Source organism: Pelodiscus sinensis, chromosome 15, assembly GCF_052426305.1.
Source record: "Pelodiscus sinensis isolate ZL-2025 chromosome 15, ASM5242630v1, whole genome shotgun sequence".
NCBI lineage: Eukaryota > Metazoa > Chordata > Testudines > Trionychidae > Pelodiscus > Pelodiscus sinensis.
In genome coordinates this window covers 7,325,180-7,349,629 of record NC_143066.1, presented here as the reverse complement: position 1 = coordinate 7,349,629, position 24,450 = coordinate 7,325,180, and the positions used below count along the sequence as shown (strand labels likewise).

At 46.9% G+C, this 24,450-nt stretch overlaps 1 protein-coding gene across 4 annotated transcripts in view; it reads left to right on the top strand.

Annotated features, from left to right (window-relative positions):
- CFAP70 (cilia and flagella associated protein 70) overlaps positions 1-24,177 on the top strand; it is a 47,445-nt gene extending 23,268 nt beyond the window's left edge. For 2 of the 4 annotated variants that reach the window (XM_006124560.4, XM_089782246.1), the window contains exons 15-28: positions 4,073-4,264; positions 5,158-5,289; positions 6,768-6,893; positions 7,539-7,672; positions 7,782-7,897; positions 8,081-8,275; positions 12,671-12,823; positions 13,349-13,485; positions 17,411-17,563; positions 18,694-18,855; positions 19,330-19,419; positions 21,941-22,042; positions 22,540-22,587; positions 22,980-24,177. In XM_006124560.4, the coding sequence (XP_006124622.3) occupies positions 4,073-4,264; positions 5,158-5,289; positions 6,768-6,893; positions 7,539-7,672; positions 7,782-7,897; positions 8,081-8,275; positions 12,671-12,823; positions 13,349-13,485; positions 17,411-17,563; positions 18,694-18,855; positions 19,330-19,419; positions 21,941-22,042; positions 22,540-22,587; positions 22,980-23,060 (1,821 nt within the window). In that variant the 3' untranslated portion in view covers positions 23,061-24,177. The remainder of the gene's footprint in view (positions 1-4,072; positions 4,265-5,157; positions 5,290-6,767; positions 6,894-7,538; positions 7,673-7,781; positions 7,898-8,080; positions 8,276-12,670; positions 12,824-13,348; positions 13,486-17,410; positions 17,564-18,693; positions 18,856-19,329; positions 19,420-21,940; positions 22,043-22,539; positions 22,588-22,979) is intronic. The other 2 variants (XM_089782247.1, XM_025185396.3) reach the window with 2 other exon arrangements.
- Positions 24,178-24,450: the final 273 nt, after the last annotated feature.

Here is a 24,450-nt window from a genome sequence, read left to right as displayed (position 1 = left end):
TGGCTGCTTTATCAGGCGCACTGCGGGAGGGGGCCCTGGCTCCGGAAGAGCAGCACGGTGACTTCCCTGCACCAGTGCAGGAGGCGTGAGTTGTCCCCGGGGCAGGCGCGTGCGGGGTTTCCCTGCGCCGCAGAGGGTGGTGTGTGTTTTAGCCTGGGGCAGGCACGTGCGGGGGTTTCAGCTCCGGGGCAGGTGCGTGGTGGGGGGGAGGGATTGCCCCTGAGAGGTCACCTGAGTGGGCTTCCCTGGTCGTTGGGGGGGGATCAGGCCCAGCAGAGGCACGCAATGGGGCTTCCTTCTTTCGCGGGTTGGCCCCAGAGGGCGCGCAGGACAGAGGCTTCCCTCCATGGCTGGTGTAGGGGACTCCTTGCCCCCGAACCTTGTTCCCTCTCCCCTGTCCCAAACCTGTCCCCCACCCTCCTGCCCCCCTGTTCTCTCCCCTGCCTCCCCCCCGCTGCAGAAACCTGCCCCCCCTCTGAGGAAACCTGCCCTCCTGGCACCCTGCCCCCCCCTGCAGAAACCAGTCCCCACCGGCACCCTGTCTCCCACTACAGAAAACTGTTCCCCTGCTCCCCTCTGCAGAACCCTGGCCCCCACTGGCACCCTGGCCCCTGCTGCAGAAACCTGTCCTTCTGGCATCCTGCCCCCTCTGCCCTGCCCCCACTGGCACCCTGTTCCCTGCCCCAGAACCCACTAGCACCCCTTCCCAGTACTGTGTCCCCTGCTCCAGACTGACTTTTCTATGGGTCAGTGACCCCTGACTCAAGGCAGGTTCCCTGCCATTCTCATAAAAAAAGACAATGCAGAAACTTTTTGTGTTTGACACAGTTTATTTAAAATAGAAGCCTGGCCAACAAACCCCCAATTGGGGCCAAGCCCCCATCTGGCCACAACCACTCCTGCATTCCCCTTTCCCCAGACCCTAGATCTGAGCCTATCATACACTGGAACCCCCTGCCCTGAGCCCCTCGCATGCCCCAACCCAAATTCCTGCACCCTCACATCCACAAGCCTGTGGCTTGCTTAGTACCCCAACCCTCCATCTGACCCCAACACTGCCCAGCCTGGAGCCTCCTCACCGAAGCCAGTGTCTCCTTCTCTACCTCCTCCTGCATCCAGATTTCCTCCCAGAGCTTGCACCTCTCACCCCTTCCCACACCCAAATCCCTCATTCCCAACCCAGAGACTACACATCCTGTCTCAACCCAGCGAGGGTCTGGCTAGACTGCAGGAGTTTTTCAGGATTCTGGAGATATCCCAGAAAAACTCTTCTGCATCCAGGGTTGCATTTGTTCTTCTGCTTTTTTTAGTGGAAGAGCAAACGTTCTCTTTTGGTCACCCCTATATTCTTCTTTCCACGAGGAATAAGGGGGCTTCCAAAAGAAGGGGTTTTTCTGACATTTGTCCAGTCTAGACAGGCCAAATCTTGGAAAAATCCCTTCCTACGGAAGGAGCAGTATAAGGATTGGGGATAGCAAGTGATGGAGAGGAGGAGAATAGAGAGGGCGGGGCTTCAAGGAAGGGGTGGGGTTTCAAGGAAGGGGCGGGGCAGTAGATCTTGGCTTGGTCTGTCATTTAAAAAGTGATCTTGGAAGTTAAGAATTGAGATTAGACGAAGGTTTCTAACCATTAGAGGAGTGAGGTTCTGGAATGGCCTCCAAGGGAAGTAGTGGGGGCAAAAGATCTATCTGGCTTCAAGATTAAACTAGATGGATTCATGAAAGGGATGGTTTGATGAGATAACATGATCTTGGTAACTAATTGACCATTCATTATCAGTGGTAAATAGGTCAATGGAGGGATGATAGGAGTTACTATAGAGAACTTTCTGGGTGTCTGGCTGGTGAGTCTTGCTCACATGCTCAGGGTTTAGCTGATCGCCATATTTGGGGTCGGGAAGGAATTTTCCTCCAGGGTAGATTGGCAGAGGCTCTGGAGGTTTTTCGCCATCGTCTGTAGCATGGGGTACAGATCACAGCTGGAGGATTCTCTGCATCTTGGGGTCTTCAAAGTATTTGAAGGCTTCAATATCTGAGATATAGGTGAGAGGATTATTCTAGGAGGGGTGGGTGAGATTCTGTGGCCTGCACTGTGCAGGGGGTCAGACTAGATGATCATAATGGTCCCTTCTGACCTGAAAGTCTATGAGTCTTGGGTGTAAAAAGGTTGGAGACCACTGCTCTAAGATTTGCAGGAAACACATTCATTTCTAACGGACAAACTGCAGAAAGTGTTTAGGGATGTAGTTTGTATCTGGTACTTGTATCATAACTTTAGCAAGCTCCTCTCCTAATCTGTGTTAGCTAGACTCAGAGGGGGAGGAAACAGCATTACATTAAGTGAATGAAATGCTTCAGATTGACAGTCCCAGATACTGTCCTGCTGTCTATCCGTAGAGCAGTCACAGCTTGGGAGGGGCAGTGCCAGTTTCATCTTTCTAACAAATCAGCATTCCTTATCTTAGACCTGAGGGGTCCCACTTCTCCCAGCAAGAGCCGAGCTTAATTTCACTGACCCATATAATCCTTGGCCTCTCTGAGGGCACGTCTACACTAGCTCATTAGTTCGAGCAAGGTAGGGTAATGAGGGCAAGCGGAGTTGCAAATGAAGCCCGGGATTTAAATATCCCGGGCTTCATTTGAATGTTCCCGGGCGCCGCCATTTTTAAATCCCCCTTAGTCCAAACTCCGTGCCCGTGGCTACACGCAGCACGGAGTAGGTAGTTCAAATTAAAGATCCTAATTCGAACTACCGTTATTCCACGAGGAGTACTCCGCTTGCCCTCATTACCCTACCTAGCTCGAACTAACAAGCTAGTGTAGACGTACCCTGAGATTGCCAACAAGTCCAATTTTTGTGTAGTTTTGTGTGTGTGAGAGATTGCCACTTGTTCATTGGAAACTGGACTGAAACCGCTGACTCATTTCCCATAAGCCACTAAGCCATTTTAAGAAAATAAGGCTTCTGATCGCTGTTAGCTAGGACTGAGTTTGAACGCATGACTAAGAAGCGAAAGATGTAAGATAACAGATGCCAAGTGCTGCTTTTGAACTGACTTGTACTATTGTGTCTGGTGTACACAGAATGTTTTGGTAACAGCAGTTGCTGGAAGCTTCTGCCACTTGTAGAGATTACAGATTATGCTGCAGAGGGTTAGTCCGTGAGTTTAAAGTGGTCCTGACAAATCATATATATAGTATCTCAGTGTCTGAGAGTCTGTAACGCTGAAATGCTGGCTGTTCCCTCTGGGGGGCGCTGTTGCCTGAAATGCTGGCTGTTCCCTCTGGGAGGCCCGTGCTGCATGGGGAGTGCGGGGCCCAAACGGCCACTTGCTCCCCCACAGCGGCCCGGCTGAGCAGCGCAGAAGTCAGCCAAGTGCCACGGTGGGAGGCGAAGGGGGGTGGGGCGGTGATGTGCAGCATGACAGCGGCTCCAGGCCCCACCCCCTTTCGCCTCCCGCCGTGGCGCTCAGCTGACTTCTGCGCTGCTCAGCCAGACCGCCACGTGGGAGCAAGTGGCGCAAGCGACCGTTTGGGCTCCACTCCCCACATGCAGCATGGGGAGTGTGGCACCCAAACGGCCATTTGGGCTCCGCGATCCCGAGTGAGAGGCAGGAGGGGGAGGAGAAGAGAAAGAGAGAGACAGAGAGAGAGGCAGGAGGCGGAGGAGAGCTGAGAGAGAGAGGGGGGGAGGCAGGAGGAAGAGGAGGAGAGAGAGAGACGGAGAGACGACCGAAGTGGAGGAGAGACCTGAAAATCCCGTCTTATGACAGGCTAATTGGCTAGTTATATAGATGTTATGTGATGCTTATACTACCATGGAAGAGTTGGCGAAGTCTGAAATACTAAATTGGGCTGGAAAAATATAGCAGGAGCATCATCTAATTATTGATACACAGACACCTTAGTAGTTATGCTGTTGATGGGAAGGATATGACAGAATAATTGAGGCTGAGTCAAACTTACTTAGCAGATGGGGTGGGTTTTATAACAAAGTCAATTTCAAGCTTTGTACTAGCAGTTACCTTTAAAGTCTGAATTCCTGTTTCAGCCCTGGCTTCTTTGGTTTCTAGGCTGTGGAAGATTTCCACAATCAGATCACTAGTATTGCTGGAGCCATCTTGGATGAGTACCATGAGCTGTTTGGGAAGCATCTGGCCGACGGTGGCGTGATAGATCACCACACCCTGGAGGAACAGAAATGTCAACTGAACTATGAGCTCAACAGCTCCGGAAAATACTTTGCTTTTAAGGAACAGCTGAAGGCAAACACTCCACTTGTATCTCTTTGATTGCCTTGCCAGTTCCTTCCTGATGCTTTCTCTTCAGCGGAGAGCTTTTGTGCTTTAATTGGCACTTAAAATGACAGGTGCCATCTTACTGCAGCTGAGCAATCCCTTGCAGATAGTTTCATCAGAAGAAGTGAGGTTGTGCCCATGAAATCTCATGATACCATCTCTCTGTTTCGTTAGTCTCTAAGGTGCTGCAAGACTATTTGTTATTTTTTTAAGTTCTTGCGGATAGTGCCTGTTCCAGCAGGGGCATACATTCTTAGGTTTCTGTCTACCGGGGCAGGCACTTGGCCAACCTTTGGCTACATGTCAGGAGAATCTTTTCTGTCAGCTGGGTGCAGTTCTAAGCAGGCAATGTAAAGAGCATGTGCTTAGGCAGGTGTAGTTTAGTTTAAAGCTAAAGGAAGGGATGGATTATCAGCTTTCCACATGAAATAATCCTCCATGTACAGTCCTGAACCTGAGTTTTCCTACTAAGATGAAAAAAGAGTTAACTTGTTTGGTTTAGTTACTTGTGGCCTACGCTTGTACCACTCTGCCAGTTGACCCTAGATATTGGAGGAACTGCCCTTTCTTGGGGTAAGAATTCAGTCTCCATGTGTATTTGTCCAATGCTCCACCATGGACTGTGCCAACTGGACTCGGGTCTGTTCAAGAGGGACCATAGTCTGCTTGGCCAAAAGTAGAATTCAGCTGCATCCGCCCATCCCCTTAACCAGGACTGTACTACTTTCATTAAATACGAGTTATGGGTTCAGGCTACAGGAAGCTGGTGTTTTTTTGGCTCTCTGCCGTGACTACAGAGGAAAGTGGTAGGTTGAAGGGTGAGACCCTCTTGTCAAGTAATTGTTTTGGGTTCTCTGCAGCATGCAGTGGTGAAGATTGTGAGAGAGAAATACCTGAGGACAACAGCATTCAACAACCTGGAGCAGCTACAAGCTTTCCTGAGTGAGCTGTATGTGTACCTGGTGGATCAGATGCACGTTGCTCTAAACCAGGTGGGTAGACACCCAGTCACATAGTAAGAACATTGTCATAGTGTGACTGTAAGTGCATTTGATTCACTATGGACCTAAGGCCTGACATGGCTTTCCTGGAAGTCAGTGGGAACAGGATCAAGCCCTGATTTTGCTATTACTAACATTTAGCCCAACATGCAGATCCCAAGACATTTTCAGAAACATTTTAATCTATAATGTAGGTACTTCTGTGGTCCCATTGCCATGGAATATGTATGTGTATGAGGTGTCTTTGGGCTGATGCATGATGGGGTAGACGAGGAAAAGTCAACTAGAAGACTCATCTATACGATATAGATCTTTCAAGTGTATGAGCTTAGTCTACACTTGCAACTGAAAGATAAAACTTTTGTCATTCACAGGCACTTAAAAAACCTACCCCCTGAACAACAAAGTATTTGCCGCAGCAAGTGTAAAGGCTGCTTTGTCAGCAGGTGCTCTCTCCATCTGACAAAGCAAAAGCCGCTTGTGGGGCTAGAAGTATTTTGTCAGCAAAAGTGCTGACAAACAGTTTGTACATGTGCCAACTGTTAGCAACAGGGCAATTGACAGTTTTGTTGCTAAAACGTGTATAGCACAGACATAGCTTGAAAGACCCACACAGGTGACATAACACAAATTACTACAGCAGGAAGCTTGCAATATTCTCAGTCTATGTGAAAGTCTGTAAGGGTATGTCTACACTACCCCGCTAGTTCGAACTAGCGGGGTAATGTATGCATACCGCACTTGCTAATGAAGCCCGGGATTGAATTTCCCGGGCTTCATTAGCATAAGCGGGGAGCCGCCATTTTTAAATCCCCGCTGCTTCGAACCCCGTGTAGCGCGGCTACACGGGGCTCGAACTAGGTAGTTCGGACTAGGGTGCCTATTCCGAACTACCGGTACACCTCGTTTCACGAGGAGTACCGGTAGTTCGGAATAGGACCCTAGTCCGAACTACCTAGTTCGAGCCCCGTGTAGCCGCGCTACACGGGGTTCGAAGCAGCGGGGATTTAAAAATGGCGGCTCCCCGCTTATGCTAATGAAGCCCGGGAAATTCAAATCCCGGGCTTCATTAGCAAGTGCGGTATGCATACATTACCCCGCTAGTTCGAACTAGCGGGGTAGTGTAGACATACCCTAAGTGTCTCTTCAGTTTTTAAGATGGAGACCAACAATGGGGTATGTAAATAACGGGGAAGACACCTTGCTTATGTGATGAAGGTAGCGCACGGTCCATCATGATTGTATGTACCGGATAGTGAGGTACAAGTGACAGATACGCAGGAGAGAGTCTATTTACCATCAGCAGTCCAAATGATCAAGAATTTGTCGCTCAGCCTATAACATATTGCATTTTCTATCACATTGGGGATGCACAGTGATGCCACACAGTGATCTAGTTCGTCCTTGCCAAACCGCTGCATGCTGATTTGACTTCATTTGGTTTCCCCTGTTTTCTTGTCTCGTAACAGATGGTATCACAGGAGCACCCTGTCACTGCCTCGCCCACCTTCACAAGCTGTGAGCAGCTTCGACTCTTTGCCCATGAAGCCGAAGTCAATGAGGACTATGCTCTGGCATCTGTCTATTACCAGGAGGTAAGAGGGCTTCTCCCTTCCCTCCCCTGCCTGCAGCCATATTGTTCAGCACACAGTGTGTTACAGGGACAGCAGTGGGGCTCAAATCAAAGAAGATCTCAAGTTTCTTACTGTAAATCCACTTGTTGGCTTTGCCAAGTGAAGGAAGGCGGATGCAGCTCAGTGTGCTTAGCACTGACCATTGTGAGACGTTTTTCAGGGAAACGCTCATCTCAGGCTGACAACCAGCCTCGGCCATGCATGTCTTTGTGGGCTTCCAGCCTGATGGGGAGGGGGAAAGAGAGGATCTGATGGGCTGTCACAAGAGGCAGCGAGCATGAGAATCGGCAGAATGTGTCCTCTAACAAGAGGGAAGGTGAGCTAGCCGGAAAAGCAATAAGAAGAGTGGCTAATGGGGGAGGATGCTCTGCTCTTTACTGCCAGGTGAAGGGGGCGGCTAGACTGAAGGCTGATACTGGTTATGATCCCTGCTTAAGAGAAACCCTCGCTCATAGCAAATAAAGGCTGGTGATTGGTAGCCAACTGTTGGGATTGGAGGTACAGAAAGGGGGATTACTATAAAACTGGAACTCCTCATTCTAACCAATCTCTGCATCAGAGAAAACCACAGGAACCCTAACTAAAGCAAAGGTGTCTCATACCTAGAGGCTGACTCGTGACCGCCAGATCGTCCAGCACTGGCTAGACTATGGAGCATTCTGCCTCCTGATGGAGGAAAATATCAAAGCCCAGGAGTGTTTTCGTGAAGCTCTTTCTCTAAACCCAAGTCACCTGCACAGGTACTGCTGGTTCTGGCTTGGGGGGATGGCAGTTAGAGGGGTGTGCTTCGTGTCATGGATTTAATCAGTTGTGTGGTTCTGGGAGTAATCTCTTCGACACTATCTCCAGCTTGCTGCTGTGTGGTATCATCGCTGTCGTGATGGAGCACTATGAAGAGGCAGAAATCTTCTTTGAGGATGCCACCTGCTTGGAGCCATCCAGCATCCTGTCTTGGACTCTCTTAGGTATGAGATCAGCTGAACATGTGTAGCTTTGATAAACTTGGTAGGCCTTTGGTTTGCACCTTATTGTGGTCCTGATCCCCATTGTTAGCTTTGGTGGTGAAAACAGGAGTATGGACTCCCGCAGAACAGAGGGAAGTAGCTTGCAGCAGCTCCTCATCGTTTACTTCTTTGGTCTCCCCTCAGGTTTTTTTTATGAAATACAGGAAAATGATATTCGGATGGAGATGGCCTTCCATGAGGCTAACAAACTACTGAAGGCACGGCTGGCCAAGGAGAAAAATATGACTGACACTGCTGAAGGAGGAGGAAAAAAGCCATGCTCTGTCTCTGCCACGGTTCTAAGACCAGTCACTTCCCCCCAGGAGGACACTATCCCTGGTAAATTAATAGTATAGCCAGCGACCAGTCAGAGACGGGTGAGAAGAGCACTCTGATTTACTGGGGAGGGATGATGTCCAGTGAAACACATGAATTGCCTCTTCTGACCTGAGCAGCCAGGAAGTTGAGGCGCTGGCATATCCCAGCTGGAAGCAGAAATTGATCGAGTCTGGTATAGCTATTATTGTAATCTTATTTACAAAGAATGTACAAAGTCCTGTTTTTCTGAATGCAGTGGGAACCAGAAACAAAAGGAGCAGTTTCTTAATTTACCACCTCCATGCTTGCCAACACCAGACCTGAAAGCTCTATCTCTCACATAGCTTTTTCCAGGGTCATGCTGTGCTTTCATCTGCTCCTTTGGGCTGTCTTTCCTAGTCTTTTATCTGTTGTCAATTTCCTTTTCTTCTGCCTCTCTTCTGCCCCCACCTCCTCACATACTCAGCATGGACTCAGCAAACCCAAAAGAAGTCTTAGGGGGAGGTTATGCTTACAGTTGTGTTAACTGAAGGGGGAGTTCACACATCTCACCATCCCATAACAAAGTTTCACCCAGCTACAAGCAAGACAAAGGATATTGGAAAATGAAATAGTTAGACTGTTAGGCTGTGTCTAGACTGGCCAGTTTTTCCAGAAAATCAGCAGCTTTTCCGGAAAAGCTTGCCAGCTGTCTACACTGGCCGCTTGAATTTCCGGAAAAGCACTGACGATCTCATGTAAGATTGTCAGTGCTTTTCCGGAAATACTATGCTGCTCCCGTTCAGGCAAAAGTCTTTTTCCGAAAGACTTTTGCGCAAAAGGGCCAGTGTAGACAGCACAGTACTGTTTTCTGCAAAAAAGCCCTGATCACGAAAATGGCGATCGGGGCTTTTTTGCGGAAAACCACGTCTAAATTGGCCACTTTTGCTTTTGCGGAAAGTGCTTTTGCGGAAAAGCATCCTGCCAATCTAGACGCACTTTTCCGAAAATGCTTTTAACGGAAAAGTTTTCCGTTAAAAGCATTTTCAGAAAATCATGCTAGTGTAGACGTAGCCTTAAAGTCTGCTGCAAAGTGTGGAAAATGGTGAGTGATCTCACAAAATAGCACAACCCCAAACCTCATCCTATTCCAGAGGCTACAAAAGGGTTAGTCTTCTGACTTATGTTTTTAAAAAGGCCCCCAGAGTGGTGTGCAGTAGCCACAGATGTCCCTCTTTTGCAACCAGGGCCATTCCTACAGGGACACAGGGCCTCAGGTAGCCTCCTGCAGCACCCCAGGTCTATGTCTACACTGGTGGCTTCTTGTGCAAGAACATCTTGCGCAAGAGTTGTTGTGCAAGAACTCTTGTGCAAGAAAATATCCACACTGCCATGTGCGAGCTGTGCTTTTGCACAAGAGTGCCCATGGCAGTGTGGAGGCTCTCTTGTGCAAGAAAGCGCTGATGGCCATTTTAGCCATAGGGCTTTCTTGCGCAAGAAATCCCTGCCGGATGTCCACACTGCCCTCTTGCACAAGAGCTCCTGCGCAAGAGGGCTTACACCTGTTAAAAAAGAGCGTCGCTCTTGCGCAAGAAGCCCTCTCTTACCACGCCGTACTGTACATTTCCTTGTGCAAGAGCCGGCGGGCCGTGTGGGCACTCTGCAGATTCCTGCGCAAGAACGGCCATACTTGCGCAAGAAGCCGCGAGTGTAGACATAGCCCAGGTGTAGGGCCCAGCACAACTCCCCGCTGCAAATGCTGCCCCACCCCTGTTCCACCTTGTCCTGCTCTACTCCATCTCTTCTCCAAGCCCTCCCCACTCTGCCCCTTCCTGCGTCTGCTCCATCCCTTTGCCCAAAGAGCCCTCCTCTGAGCAACATAAACTAAGGGATTAGTGGGGGAGGCCTGGTACTAGGCAGCAGCCGGGGTCACCCCCCCACACTCACTGTGGTGGCAGGAGCCTGCTCCGCTTCACCCCGCCACCCTCTCCTGGCTCGCTATGCTCAGCTTCACCATGGCACTGGGAAAACAGACACCCTCCCCCCTTGGAGCCAGAAGCTCTAGTTCCTGCTGCCATGGTGAAGCCAAGTGCTGTGGGCTGGGAGAGGGCGGTGGGGCAGGGCAAGAGGCTGCCAAATTGCTCCAGCTCCCTTTGTCATGATGAGTGGGGTGGTGTGATGGGGTGGACTAGGCCCCGACATCCCTGCTGGAGGCCTTTCCGCACCCTGCCCAATGACAGGAGCAGAAGAGAGGTCCTCCAAGCAGAATAGAGTGGCAGCCTCTGCTGCAGCCAATTAGGGCGCAGCAGGCTGATATAAAAGAAGCTGCTGGGCCAAGGCATCTCAGTTCCTTGCTGGAGCTCAACCCAGACAGACTTAAACGCTGACTGAGAGAACAGTAGCACTCCGGACAGCTCCGAGTGGGAGCTGGACTTCAGACCTTGTCAGAACTATCTAGTAAGCCAACGGCAACCCTTTGGAGAACCTTAGACAGGGAGGACTTGACCACCAGGCCCAAGAGAAAGGCCTAAACAGAGCAGTTTCCTGGGGAAGTGGCCAGGGCTGACTTATCCATTAGGCACAGTAGGCACAGTGCCTAGGGCCCACGATACTTTTAGGGGCCCACAAAAATGTTTTAATTTCTTTTAAAATCAGAAGAAAAAAAATGAACTTTTAGGGTCAGAGAAAATGTTTTAATTTTTTTCTCATGTCAGAAAAAAACGAAACTTTTAGGGCCCACGAAAATCTATTAAATGTTGCCTAAAACAGGAAAAAACAATGTTGAAGTATTTAAAGTTATATCAAAAATAATTTTTAATATTGATATTATGATGGTGGGAGGGGCCCACGAAAGTCATAATGCGGCCCTGGAAGTGGCCCAGGGAACATAACCTGAATTGACCTCTGTGAGACTCAGCAGGTAACTGCTACCTATAGGGTGGCTGGGCTGGGACCCAAAGGAGCAGGCGGGCAGAGAGACTACAAGACTCTCTTCAGCCACTGATGGGTGCTCACAAGAAGGGTGGAACTACACTAGGCCCCCTGATAATCTTCCAGGCCACCCTGGGCCCCATGGGTCCCAATCAAAGGACGGTTGAGGAAGCCTCTGTGGGGCTTTGGGCAGCTGCCCTGAACTGTCCTATGGAAGAGATGGCTCTGTTTGCAACCCAGAGCCATATGCAGAATATATTTAGAATACTTCACATTTTATATAGCACTTTTCATCCAAAGGTAGATTTTGCATTTTACAGATGGAAAATGGAGCTAGAGAGGGTCTAAGGCGGGGTGGACAATAACTTTTAATGGGGGGGCACTCCAAGATTTTGGAAAGTGGTTGAGAGCCGCACTTTTCCATGGTATTAATGGAAGGGGGTGCAGAGTCTGGGATGGAGGTTGGGTGCAGAAGGGAGCTTGGGGTGCAAGAGGGAGAATGGAGTTTGGGTGAAGGAGGTGGTTGTGATCTAGGGCAGGGGAATGGAGTGCATGTGGAGTAGTGGGGGGCAGAGGGTTGGGGAAGGGAGGGGCTGGGGTGCCAGAAGCAGGCTCTGGCCGGGAGACTTACTAGCCTGCCTACCTGCAGAGCTAAAGGCTTGCAGAGGTTAAAATGTTTCTGCCTACTCGGCCATGTGCTTGAGTGAGTAACTGAGCAGGAGGGGAGTGGGGTTTTGCTTCATGGCTGCCTGTTATTCAAACAGGCAGCTCCCATTGGTCAGTTTCTGGCCAGAAACCGGCCAATGGGATTGTGCTGGGGGAAGAAGCAGCATCTGAATCTTCTCCCTTCCCCTCCAGACTCCTAAAGAGAAAGTGCCCTGTGTTTCTGAGTGGCGTGCGGGGCAAGCTAGTGAGCCTGCCTGGTGCTCCCCACTGCCTCCATGGGCTGGATCTGGCCCGCACACCGTATTTTGCCCAGGCCTGCTCTAAGGTCACACAGGGAGTCGTGGCAAAGACAGATGCAGTGTCCACATTTCTTGATTGCTAATCCCCTTCTATTTAGTGGCTGCCCTGAATCAAATGTCCCTTCGTGTGTCTCTTTGTGCCAAAGCCTCCACCTGAATCATCCTGAACGTTCTGTTCTCTATCCTATATCACAAATAATTGGGTAGGGAATGGTAGATATTGGCCAATATTACTTTCTACTTTACTATCACTAGTCAAATTGAGAGGGAATTTATTTATTTATTTTTTGCGCTCTGAGTACAGTATACGAGGATTTAATGAAGTACCATTGGCTTATTGGTACTCACAATGTTACAATGAAGTATTAATGTAACCAAATATCCATTCATGAGAATTTGCACACAGTGCTGTATTTTCCCAGCAGTCCTGGGACTGTGCTAATTCTGCAGTTCTCTGAAATCTCTCTGGTACAGTGTCTTACTAAACGCTGACCAATTCATGGAGAACTTTTCATTGCACTTAATTCTTTGTGGGGTTTAGTTCCAGATGAGGCTCTAGATGGCTCCCTGAAAGAACAGCCAGATTCAGAAGAGCCTGTTGTAACCATCCAGCTGCCAGAAGATGCTGCTGCAGTTAAACTGGCCAAGAAAATTTCCCCCACAATCAGTAGGAACAAGGAGACACTCCAGAAAGGTTAGAAAGTAGGACTGTTGGCTTAAAGAAAGGGACAATTTCAGTGCTGGGGCAGAGGGATGGGACTTCACAGTAACTAGGGGGAAAGATGGAATAAAACTAAGTACAGACAATTCTGCAGATAGTTAAAGCTCACTTACTTGCCATTCAGTTCATCAGGATAGGGTACAAAGCAGCAGGGTTTGCTCTCCAACCCAGGTTAGGAATCTTTAGCAAAGAAGATGTTTTAGATGGTTCAGGCAGAGCCCAGTCATCTCCACTGCAATTAAACAGCCCAGCCCGAGTCAACTGTCACATGCTAGGGCTGGGGTTTTAACTAGACACACTCTTTGTGGCAGTGGTGTAGCTTTTTTGACATCATTTATCAAAACGTAATCACTTAAAACAATCAAAGAAATGACTAGTTAAGGTCAGCTCAGGCCGCTTCTACCCACATAAATACGATTTGGTTTTGGGTTATCACTGTTATTCTGAACATCCGGCCTTTCAGCATCCATAAGCCGCTTTCTCTTGCTGTTATTTCAGAAATAAAGAAAACAAGTGGAGGAGCACTTGATCCATCACATCCCATGGCCCATGTCCCCATTTCTGGACTTTCACAGCCCTCCCACACAATCTTCATGGAGACCATACACTTCTTGATGAAGGTCAATGCTCTACAGGTCAGTGGAGCAGTAACAGGGGGAAGGAAGGTGACATTAGGAGTTTGAACTCATTTCTATGGGTGATAGTGACTTCCCTGTGGTATTAAAATAGTGAGATTGTGGCAGCTTCTAGACGGATGCATTTCAAGCGTGTGCCATGCAGACTCAACAAATTAAACATCAGTCAAGTCAACATTACTGTCATGCGCTGCAAAGATATGGCTGTTTAGAAAATTCAGAACTGAACGGATCCTAAGAGGCATCAAAAATAACCTCAGGCCAAGTAATAGGAGTGTTCAAACCCACTACTGGTTTGCTGCAGGAAGAATATTTTGTCCAAAACAGGGCCCCTTTCAAAGATAATTTGGAGAGGAAATACCCATTATTTTGATGCATCCCACAGACCAGCTGGTCACTTCTTAGGTCAGAACAGCCATCCAGGCACTTCTGAGTGCCTCAGAGTAACCTTTCACACACATGTGGAGTGCCTCCCTTTCTAAACAATGGCTCGCTATGGGTTTCATCAGAGGGAACTCCCCCTCTGAGGTTGGATTTCACATAGCCACCATATTTAATCCTTCATAATGCATCATTTAATACTTGCCGTACTGAGTAACTTCTCCCTTAGAGTTGTGAAGAAGACTCCAGGCACAAACATATTGTTCCTGTAACGAAGCGCCATGACACCTCCTGCTGGTCAGTCTGAGAATTAGCTCAGTCCAGTTTGTGCTGCCTTCGGCTGGTGTCTCGCCCGTATCTGCTCTGTTTTCTCTCCGCCATATGTAGCTGGACCCACGTTGTTCCCTGGATTGTGGTGCCCGCTTCAGGACATTGCTGTCCAGCTGTGCCCCCAACTCCAGTCTTCCTCCTTCTGGGGGTACTAGCAGTCCTCAGTCCAGCCCCTTGCTTCAGTGGTGAACTGCAATTCCAAATCTAGCCCCTCCCTCGGGGGCAAGCTGCAGTCCTTTGCTTGGACACTCTCCAAAGGCCCACCCACCACTCTGGGCCCCAGCACAGGGACCCTCGAACAGCAGCCTCCTTCTGCTCATCTCCACTTCCCCTATTGTTTACCTTCTTTGGGATACTTCCCCATGGCCCTTGCACTTTGCTGGCCCTTTTTGTCAGGGGCCTCAGTCTGGCAGGTATCAGGCTGGAGCTTTCCCTCTGTTCCCCTGAGACTGCCTAACACTGCTCAGTCCAAGGTGCTGCTCCTACTGCCAGGAGCTAGTTTTAAACCTTGCTGGTCAGGAGTAGACTGAGCTTCTTTTAGCTCCGCTGCTTTTTATATATGGCCTACCCTGACTGCCTTCTATCCTTGCCCTGATTGGCTACCCAGAGGCCCTTTCTGATAGGCTATTCAAACGTGAAGCCACGCTCAGACTGCTGTTGCCCCTCCTCTTCTGGAGTGGGCTAGGGATGTAAACTCCAGTTTAATTGGTTAACCGGTTAAACATGATGTTTAACTAGTTAACTGATTGAAGGGGGATGGGTGGGGGCACTCCAGCCTGGGAGGTGGCTGCCTCTGATGTGCCCTGGCCCACCATGGACAGGGTGCTCCTGCCTGTAATGCACTCGGGCCCGCCACGGACAGGGATTGCTCTGGACAGCCACTGACACGTTAGGCAGTTACTCACTACTTGGGGTATTTCTCCCCAGATGATGCCAGTGCATTCAGTATCCTCTGTCACTGTCTTCTGCCAGTTCTTCCCTTGCCTTCCTCGTTTTCCCTGTCCTCTCTTAGACACCTAGTTCAGTGCTTCCTTACCATATTGCCTCATGCATTAAAACCATGTAATAGTAATACCCCAAATTATAGTAAAAAATAAAATTGTCAGACACATAGATGAACATAATTTGTTGGGAGAAAGTCAACATGGTTTCTGTAAAGGAAAATCATGTTTTACTAATCTGCTAGAGTTCTTTGAGGGGGTTAACAAATATGCAGACAAGGGGGATTCAGTGGATATAGTGTACTTAGATTTCCAGAAAGCCTTTTACAAGGTCCCTCACCAAAGGCTCTTAAGCAAAATAAGCTATCATGGGATAAGAAGGAAAGTCCTTTCATGGATTGATAACCGGTTAAAAGACAGGAAAAAAAGGGTAGGAATAAATGGTAAATTTTCTGAATGGAGAGAGGTAACTAGTGGGGTTCCCCAAGGGTCTGTCCTGGGACCAATCCTATTCAACTTATTTATAAATGATCTAGAGAAACGGGTAAACAGTGAGGTGGCAAAATTTGTAGATGATACCAAACTGCTCGAGATAGTTAAGACCAAAGCAGACTGTGAAGTGCTTCAAAAAGATCTCACCAAACTAAGTGATTGGACAGTCAAATGGCAAATGAAATTTCATGTTGATAAATATAAGGTAATGCACATTGGAAAAAATAATCCCAACTATACATACATTATGATTGGTACTAATTTAGCTACAGCTACTCGAGAGAGAGATCTTGGAGTCATTGTGGCTAGTTCTCTGAAAACATCCACGCAGTGTGCAGCGGCAGTCAATAAAGCAAATAGAATGTTAGGAATCATTAAAAAAGGGATAAAGAATAAGACAGAAAATATCTTATTGCCTCTATATAAAACCATGGTACGCCCACATCTTGAATACTGCATTCAAGTATTCACCTCATCTCAAAAAAAGATATATTGGCATTGGAAAAGGTTCAGAAAAGGCCAACAGAAATGATTAGGGGTTTGGAATAGGTCCCATATGAAGAGAGATTAAAAAGACTTGGACTTTTCAGCTTAGAATAAAGGAGACTAAGGGGGATAGAGGTCTATAAAATAATGACTGGTATGGAAAAAGTGAATAAGGAAGTTATTTACTTATTCCCACAATATAAGAACTAGGGGTCACCGAATGAAACAAACAAAAGAAAGTTTTTCTTCACTCAGCACAGAGTCAACCTGTGGAACTCCTTGTCAGAGGATGTGGTGAAGGCTAGGCCTTTAACAGGGTTCAGAAAAGAGCTAGATAGCCATTGATGGACCTAAATTCAATGAATCTATTAGCCAGGATGGGTAGGAATGGTGTCCCTAGCGTCTTTTTCTCTGGAGGTGGGTGATGGGAAGGATCACGTGAGGATTACCTGTTGTGTTCCCTCCCTCTGGGGCATCTGGTATTGGTCACTGTTGGCAGACAGGATACTGGGCTGGATGAACCGTTGGTCTGACCCAGTATGGCTGTTCTTCTGTTCAAAGGAGCACAAAACACTTTCCAAGCCAGTACACAAACAACAGCCCTAGGAAAGGATGTGCAGTGGGAGGCTATGGAGGGACCTGGGAGACTCACTGCCCAGACGTCTCCTCAATCCCAATGCCCTCCACCCCCTCTCATCAGGTTCTCTCTTTCACACATGCACGTTCATCCTCCCTTCAAGTTAGGACTCACAGCACCAGTATCGGTCTATTGGACACCTTTGTCCATCAGACCAGAGCTACACTCTGAGCAACCCTGATGGTTTGTCAGAGGGACCAGCTGCCTTCACAACAGCACTCCTCTGTCCGGCAACTTCTGAGTTCTGTCCCCTCTCTGTCTTAGTTCTATCGATAGGGACCTCTTCAAGTGCAGTGACTTCCACATTGTGCTGCCTGACGGTAATTTGGCAGAGAAGGAACAGAACATTTGCAAAGAAAACTAAAGGCAACTGAAGCTAAAATGTCAGAGGAAAAAATGTATCTGTCCAGTGTTTGAACTGTTTCTGAGACGCCCTATCATTAAATCAGCGAATGTCTTAAGGGAACGCACAAAGTCACGTGGAGACATTAGTTACGTGTTCCCATGTATACAGTGCACATTGAATGTTCTGGTTGTCCCTCACAGAGGAGGCTGCATGTTATCTTTTTTCTCTATGCTGGGCAGCAGAACAGTGGTTGGGATGCCCATGTCTGGTGTGAGTTCCATTACAATGTCTCAGTGTGGCTCTCTCATTCAGTTTGTTCACAGGGCGCTAGCACATGAGCTATTGTGCCAGCCAGAAGGGCCCAGCTGTGAGTATTACCTAGTGCTGGCACAAACACACTTGCTCAAGAGGGACTTCGCTAAGGCTGAAGAATGCGTCCGAGATGCTATCCAGATTGACTACCTGGTAAGTATGTTCTCTAGCACTATGCTGTACTTGCCATCAGCAGGTGCTTTCAGAAAGAGCTTTGCAGAACAAGACAGTATAACCCCTGTTGTGTGTGTTCTGGTGGGTCAGACCCTGAGGTCTTGATCTTTATTTAATCAAATTCCCATTGCAACCAGTAGGGCTATGTCTACACTGTGCATTGTTGTGCAATAAGAATGCAAATGAGGCAGGGGGATGAATATCGCCGGGCCTCATTTGCATACCTAATGAACCGTCATTTTTGCGGCATGGGCTTTTGCGCAAGAAGGAGCTGGCAACACTGTCTACACTGCTCCTTCTTACGCAAAAAAACCCCTCTTGTGCGGAACTGTTCTGCCACTTATTTTCAGGAAGAACGGCTCTGCACAAGAGGGGTTTTTTTGCGCAAGGAGCAGTGTAGACAGTTCCTTCTTGCGCAAAAGCCTGTGCTGCAAAAATGACAGTTCATTAGGTATGGAAATGAGGCCCGGCGATATTCATCCCTGCGCCTCATTTGCATCTCTTATTGCGCAAGAATGTGCAGTGTAGACATAGCCTAGGAGTTTGCCTAACAAGGACTACTTAAAAGCTGAGTGACCGTATCAGAATTTGGCCTGTTTCACTTCTCTTCCCTTTAGTTCATTATTTTGCAGAGGTTCCCATATTGTGCAAGGAGCAACAGTTGTTGTTGTTGTTGTGCAAGTACTCCTAGCTACATACTCATACATGTTCATTCTTGTGCAAGAACATGCAAATGAGGTGTGGTGATAAATATTGCCGCGCCTCATTTTCATACTTGAGCCACCATTTTTGCACAAGGGGCTTTTGCACAAGAAGGAGCAGTCTATACTGCTCCTTCTTGCACAAAAACCCCTTGCGCAAAATGGCGGCTCATTAGGTATGCAAATGAGGCGCGGCAATATTAGTTGCTGTGCCTCATTTGCATATCATCTTGTGCAAGAATGTGCAATGTAGTTGTAGCCAAACTTGCTTGTATGTAAAATACATATTTGTAAGCAAATAGCCTTCATCATCTCCCTTATTCTGAGCTTTGATACTATCCAGTCCATCTCTTGCCCATTTTGCCCGGCTTGTCTTGTTTTGTCTAACTACTGGGTTTGTTTCCACAGAATCCAAATGCTTGGGCACAGAAAGGGCACCTGTGCTACCTGACTGGCAATCTCAGTGAGGCAAAGGAATGCTATGAGCGAACCATTAGTTTTGTAACAGATGCTTCTGAGATGCACTTTGTTTACCTGCGATTGGGATCCATCTATCTGAAAGAGAAAGAGGTGAGGAGCTGAACATGGGCTCTAAGAATGGGAGCTAAACCAACACAGGGAAAGTAATTATTCTGGGTGAATAAAGCACATTGCAACTTTTTATTTTCATAGCTGCAGATCAGACAGTACAACTAAGTCTTCTAATGAACTTAACTCTGTGGAGTGGGGATCCATTTTACTTATTTGAGTGTACAGTGCCTAGCACCTATCCTGGGAGCTGCTGTAATAACAACAACCCCAATCATTTTTAGTGCTAGGTATGGGAAATGAAAGATTTCTTGTTAATCTGAGGCTCTGAGGGGCAATACAGAACTGCCTGTTTTTACAGATGCGAGTAGGTTTCTGGCCACAGGTGATGTCCCATCCATATGAGCCCTCTCGGCACTATGGTGGTTTTAGAGTGCCTGTGGGGGGAGAGCAGTCCAGGTGCAGACTGAAGGGTTACATTAGAGAGAACAACTTACTGATCTCTTCTTTTGACAGTATGATAAAGCAAAGCGCACCTACATGCTGGCCTGTAAGAAGTCCTCATCCTGCCTGACCTGGCTGGGAGTAGGAATCGCCTGCTACAGGGTAAGAGGGTGAAAAGCTTCTCTGCTTGGCCAGTTTTTAGATGACTGCATGGATTTTGGAAAGCTGAGACTACGACTTGACTTTCCACTGTTCCCCTTTCCTTAGATAAAAGCTTTTCATCCAAACTATCTGGGAGACCAGAGTTTTCTAAAGCTGTTCTCAGGGTAAAGGCCACATCACGCTGGGTGCCATCATGGTTGCAATCATGAGACTCACTGATGCTCAAATGGAAAGTCTGAGACACAAAAATTACTCCAAGCGGCTACTGAATAATCACTGCATAGTAATTAACTCCTCCTGGGACTAGAATCTCCTTTCTCGGTGTGACACCCAGCTTGGGCCCCCAAACCTCCACACATGAGAGTTTTAGTACTGCCAAGCTGTGTGTTAGCTCCATCTGCCTTCCCAGCAAACTCTTCAGGAATCTGCCAGTTCAAACTTTGCCTTGCAGGTAACAGTCAATGAACCCCAGTTCTAGTTTCCCCAGAAACATCTCTCTGTGATGTCCAGTCCTTCTCATTGAACACTCAGAAGTTAAAGTTTTCTGCTTCCAAAGAGAGAGAACACACACCAGCCTGTTAGGTTAGCTGAGGATTTATATCTTACTATAATACACAGCACTACAAGGTTAGCTGAGGATTTATACTTTATTATAATACACAGCACTACAATGGTTTTGTAACAAAACAAGAATACGTTTATTAAAAAAGAAAAGAGGTAAGTGGTAATAAATAAGATAAACAGGTCTGATTACAATTAACACCAAACGCTGCACACTTTCTAGTGACTAAAACTTAATTTCACAGGAGACTATCTTTGTCTAAGCAACTTTCTCACCTGCGTTAGTTTTCAGTGAGTGTTGCCTTTCAGGCCAAGAAAATTAAACTTTCAGAGACTTGGAAGGTGCTGAACACTAAGTCCTCTCAGTGATGGAAAACCAAAATCAGATTTTGCTTGTCTTCATAGCCCCTAAAGTGCATTGTCTCCTGGAGCCAGGAGAACAGATTTCATCCCCCATCACCATCGTTAAGCAGTTTCCTTCTCTTATTAACTTGATGGCTTTGTTTGGCTTATATATAAATATATTTGCATTGTTCTCTGCTTGTGTTCAAGCTGGTCAGACAGATGAATACACATTACTTTACGTAGGGCAGATTGGGCTTATGTGCTGCCTCCCAAACATATCTTAAGAACATATTTCCAGCACGCATCTGTAACTCTTTATACACCCCATATATACACTATGCAGTGATTATGGAGACCAGAATGCTACCAGTTTGCATAAGATGCCTTATGTAACACTTCTTAGATACAGGGGTATAACAACAGTGTGTCGAGGCATGGAGTGTGTTGGGCCTGCTGTGAATTACAGCATGACATGCTCTCTACTAGTTGGTATAGAGGCCTCCCAGAGTCATACGCAGTACAGGCAGTCCCCGGGTTACGTACAAGATAGGGACTGTAGGTTTGTTCTTAAGTTGAATTTGTATGTAAGTCGGAACTGGCGTCCAGATTCAGCCGCTGTTGAAACTGACCAGCAGCGGCTGAATCGGACACGCCTGGGGCAGAGCAGCTGGGGTGCTGCTGGTTTGGTCCTGCAGCGCCGCTCCTCGGCGCTACTGGACCAACCTGGCAGCCCCCCCAGCTGCTCTACCCCAGGCATCGGCGAGAAAAGCCGCTCCGCGTCTCCCTGGTCTGCTGGGTGGAAGCGCCCCCCACGCCGCCGGAGGCGGCAACAGTGGGGGAGGCACCCCGCACTAGCGGGGGCCCCCCCCGGTTCGTAAATAGGGGTCCGACTTAAGTCGGACCCATGTAACCCGGGGACTGCCTGTACGTTGTCACAGTGCTGGACTCCATTCTAAATGAGCACCTACTTCTTACAGGAAATATCATCTTTCTTTTGGCTCCTGTTGCTTTCTCAGTTGCAAAGAAACATAGGGAAGACAGCAGATGGGGAAAGACTATCTGGAATATCCCTTTCTTTATTAAAGAGGATTGTCAGAATGGTGTAAATAAAGACAGAGACCCAGGCCTGCGATCCCTGCAGCTGTAAAGAGTGTGGCTGTAAAGAGGCTGCCTTGCTAGGTTCCCTCACTTGAAGAAAGTGAATGGGAGGAGTCAGGGTGACTCAACTTTCCTCCTCAGTAGGTTCCAAACTCTAGCCCTGTGGAGGTGGAAGAGTGATTGTTGCTCTTTTCACTGAGAATCGTGCATAGGTAATTTGTAAGAAGACTGGGTTATTCAATAGTGGCTGAGTCTGTAATGCGGGGCTTGCTCTCCACTTTGGAGAGCAGGTCAGTCTGACACTGAAATTGTCTCACTCTCTCGTTATACATTTGCTACACTGTGTCATTGTTATTGTATAGTTCAGCAGAGCCTAGACCGAGGATAATTTCTGAAGGTTTTTGTCACGTGGATTCTTTAGTTGTCATATACCAGGTGCTTGCATTAAACGCTGGGCAGTACTGTATTTCACCTGCTATTGAGTTTTTGCTCATCTCTCTCTCTCTCTCTCTCTAAGCTGAAAGAAATGGCAGAGGCAGAAGATGCCCTTTCTGAGGCCAATGCCCTGAATAACAACAATGCTGAAGTGTGGGCATATCTAGCCCTAGTCTGTATGCAAGTGAGTGTCCAGCCAGCCAGCTACCTCCACAGCAAATGTGGTGAAACATGTTCTGTTTTCTCTACATAAAAGTCTTCCTATATGTCTCAAAGGCACTTCATGGATTCCATTGGTAAATGTAGATAGGTTCAGGGTTTGTACTCTGGAAAAACACAAATGTGGATACATTTTAATGCCAAAAGAAAGAATCTTCCCCTTTGTTTTTCACTACTGTGAGGAAGTAGAGAAAGGAGGGCCCGGTATCACTGGAGTTCTTATTACAAACCGATGCTTCCGAAGTCATCCTAGGAACTGTTCTCTCCCAGATAATGAGAGATGATGAACACCCTATCCTGTACATCAGCAGGAAGTTGAAGTTACCACTTTTCCTACTGAATATTGTACAGTTGAGGTATTCCCATCACCTAGCCTTGTTAAAATATGTCTCTTGACAGTACATGAAACACCTGATTTTGTTCTGTTAAATACGCTTCTCACTGGCTCCTGGTATTTTTCAGGGAGGAAGGCAGCTGGAGGCAGAGCAGTCTTACAAATACGCAATGAAGGTTTGTATTTTTCTCCTCCCTTCTTAGTTTGGGGAAGGAAAGTGGGATGAGGAAGTCAGCCTGATGTCAGTTAAAAAGGAAGCCATCTATTTGGCTTAGCACAAGGTTCTGAATATTCCTAAGGTGAGAAGTACTTGCCAGTTTTTAGGTGTGAATTATATTTGAAAATAGGATATTTAACTAAAGCACACATTTCTGAGCCTTCTGCTGTCAGTTGGTATCATCTTACTGACGTGCTCACTTCCGATACCAGCAGTATGGGAATATTTAGCATAAAGATAGAGGCTATTCTTATTTCCTTTACAGTCTCTACATGGAATAAGTTGGCCCAAAGTATTCTAGGCTAAGATTTGTTCATTTGCTCCTGTTTGATCCTCTTCTTTCCTATGCAGTTAGAGCTGAAGAATGAGGAACTGCTCCAGGAAATTCATGAGGTACAGCAAATGGTTGGCTTCGGTAATCCATCATTCTGAGCACTTCCTCTTCTCTGATCTACGGTCTCCTTTGTTCAGTCATGGGAAAGGTCAACATCACAGTTTTGACCCTCATTCAGTAATGAAACATTCCACTGGATTTCCAAATTTCTGCTGATATAATGGATCATCAGATGGTCTGGCGAAATTAAACATCTGAATGGCACTGGGGGAAGGGAGTACCCCTGGATAGGCCATAGGAATTAATTCCCCTTTTAGGATGTGTTGGTTATGTTCATTTCCTTCTGATATACCATATAACATTAATCAGCCCAATTCACAGGTTTTATGAAAAATAATTCTCATATAAAACAAGAAATAAAAGAGCTCAGAATCAATTAACATGGGTGAGACACTGAAAATCAACTTTAAAAACGGTATCATTCAATTACAAGTTGATAATTTGTTAATGATTTTGCAGATCCTATTAGTTTATTTAGGAATAAAATATAAATATTTTACTCCTAACTGCCAGCTCTGTAAACTCCAGCTGAGATCTGAAAGGCAAACTGAGTTAATTCAGAAACACATCTTCTGTGGTTGACATGTAGTTAACAGTTTGGTTAGTGATACATGAGCCAGAATGGATTCCAGCTCTCCCTCTCATAGTTAAGCAGCAGCAGCAAGTGTATAAAATAGTAAAAACTTACTATTGTCAGTAAGCAAATATGACTTGAAATTATTAGAGAGAGCAGATTTACTGAGTAAGACGATACCATTGCTACAGTCACTTTTCAACATGTTATAACCATATTTTAAGGACTATTATCAGAAAGGTATTTTAGGAACTGTTTATAGTCAAAAAGTGAGTGAGCGGGTTTATTACAATATACTGGTAACTGACCACTGGGTATTTGACCACCATCTTTTTCCATTCAGGTGGGGTTGGTAAAAGAAAATTACTCAAACCACCAGTTACCAATGATATTTCCATTGTTCAGAACAGCAGCCTGGTTTGCTCAGGGTTATACCCTTTACAAATATTATACCTCTTTTTCTTGTTTAGAGTCTTGTTCTTATTGTAGTAGTTTTGGCAGTCATATGGAAGGGAGAGGAGGATAGATTTAATGCTGTTAATTTTATTCCTAATACAATTAAGTTTCTGTATATGAAAGTCTTTGAACGCTTCTTGTCTGTAAAGCCTCGAGATCTGTCCTAAAAGATGTTTGTGCTCATAACCTACCTGCCTTTACCGCTATTTCAACAAGAGGTCTTAAATCAGCAGGAGGCTGTGTTTTAGGGCCTCCCCTAGCATGGGATTCCATTTGCACCTGAAATTAATCTTAATCCATCTTTTTACACATCTCAAAGCACCAAAAAACTTTTCTCCAAAGAGTTTGTGTCGTTGTTCAAACACAAAGGACACAATCCCGTATTTATTATTTCTCTC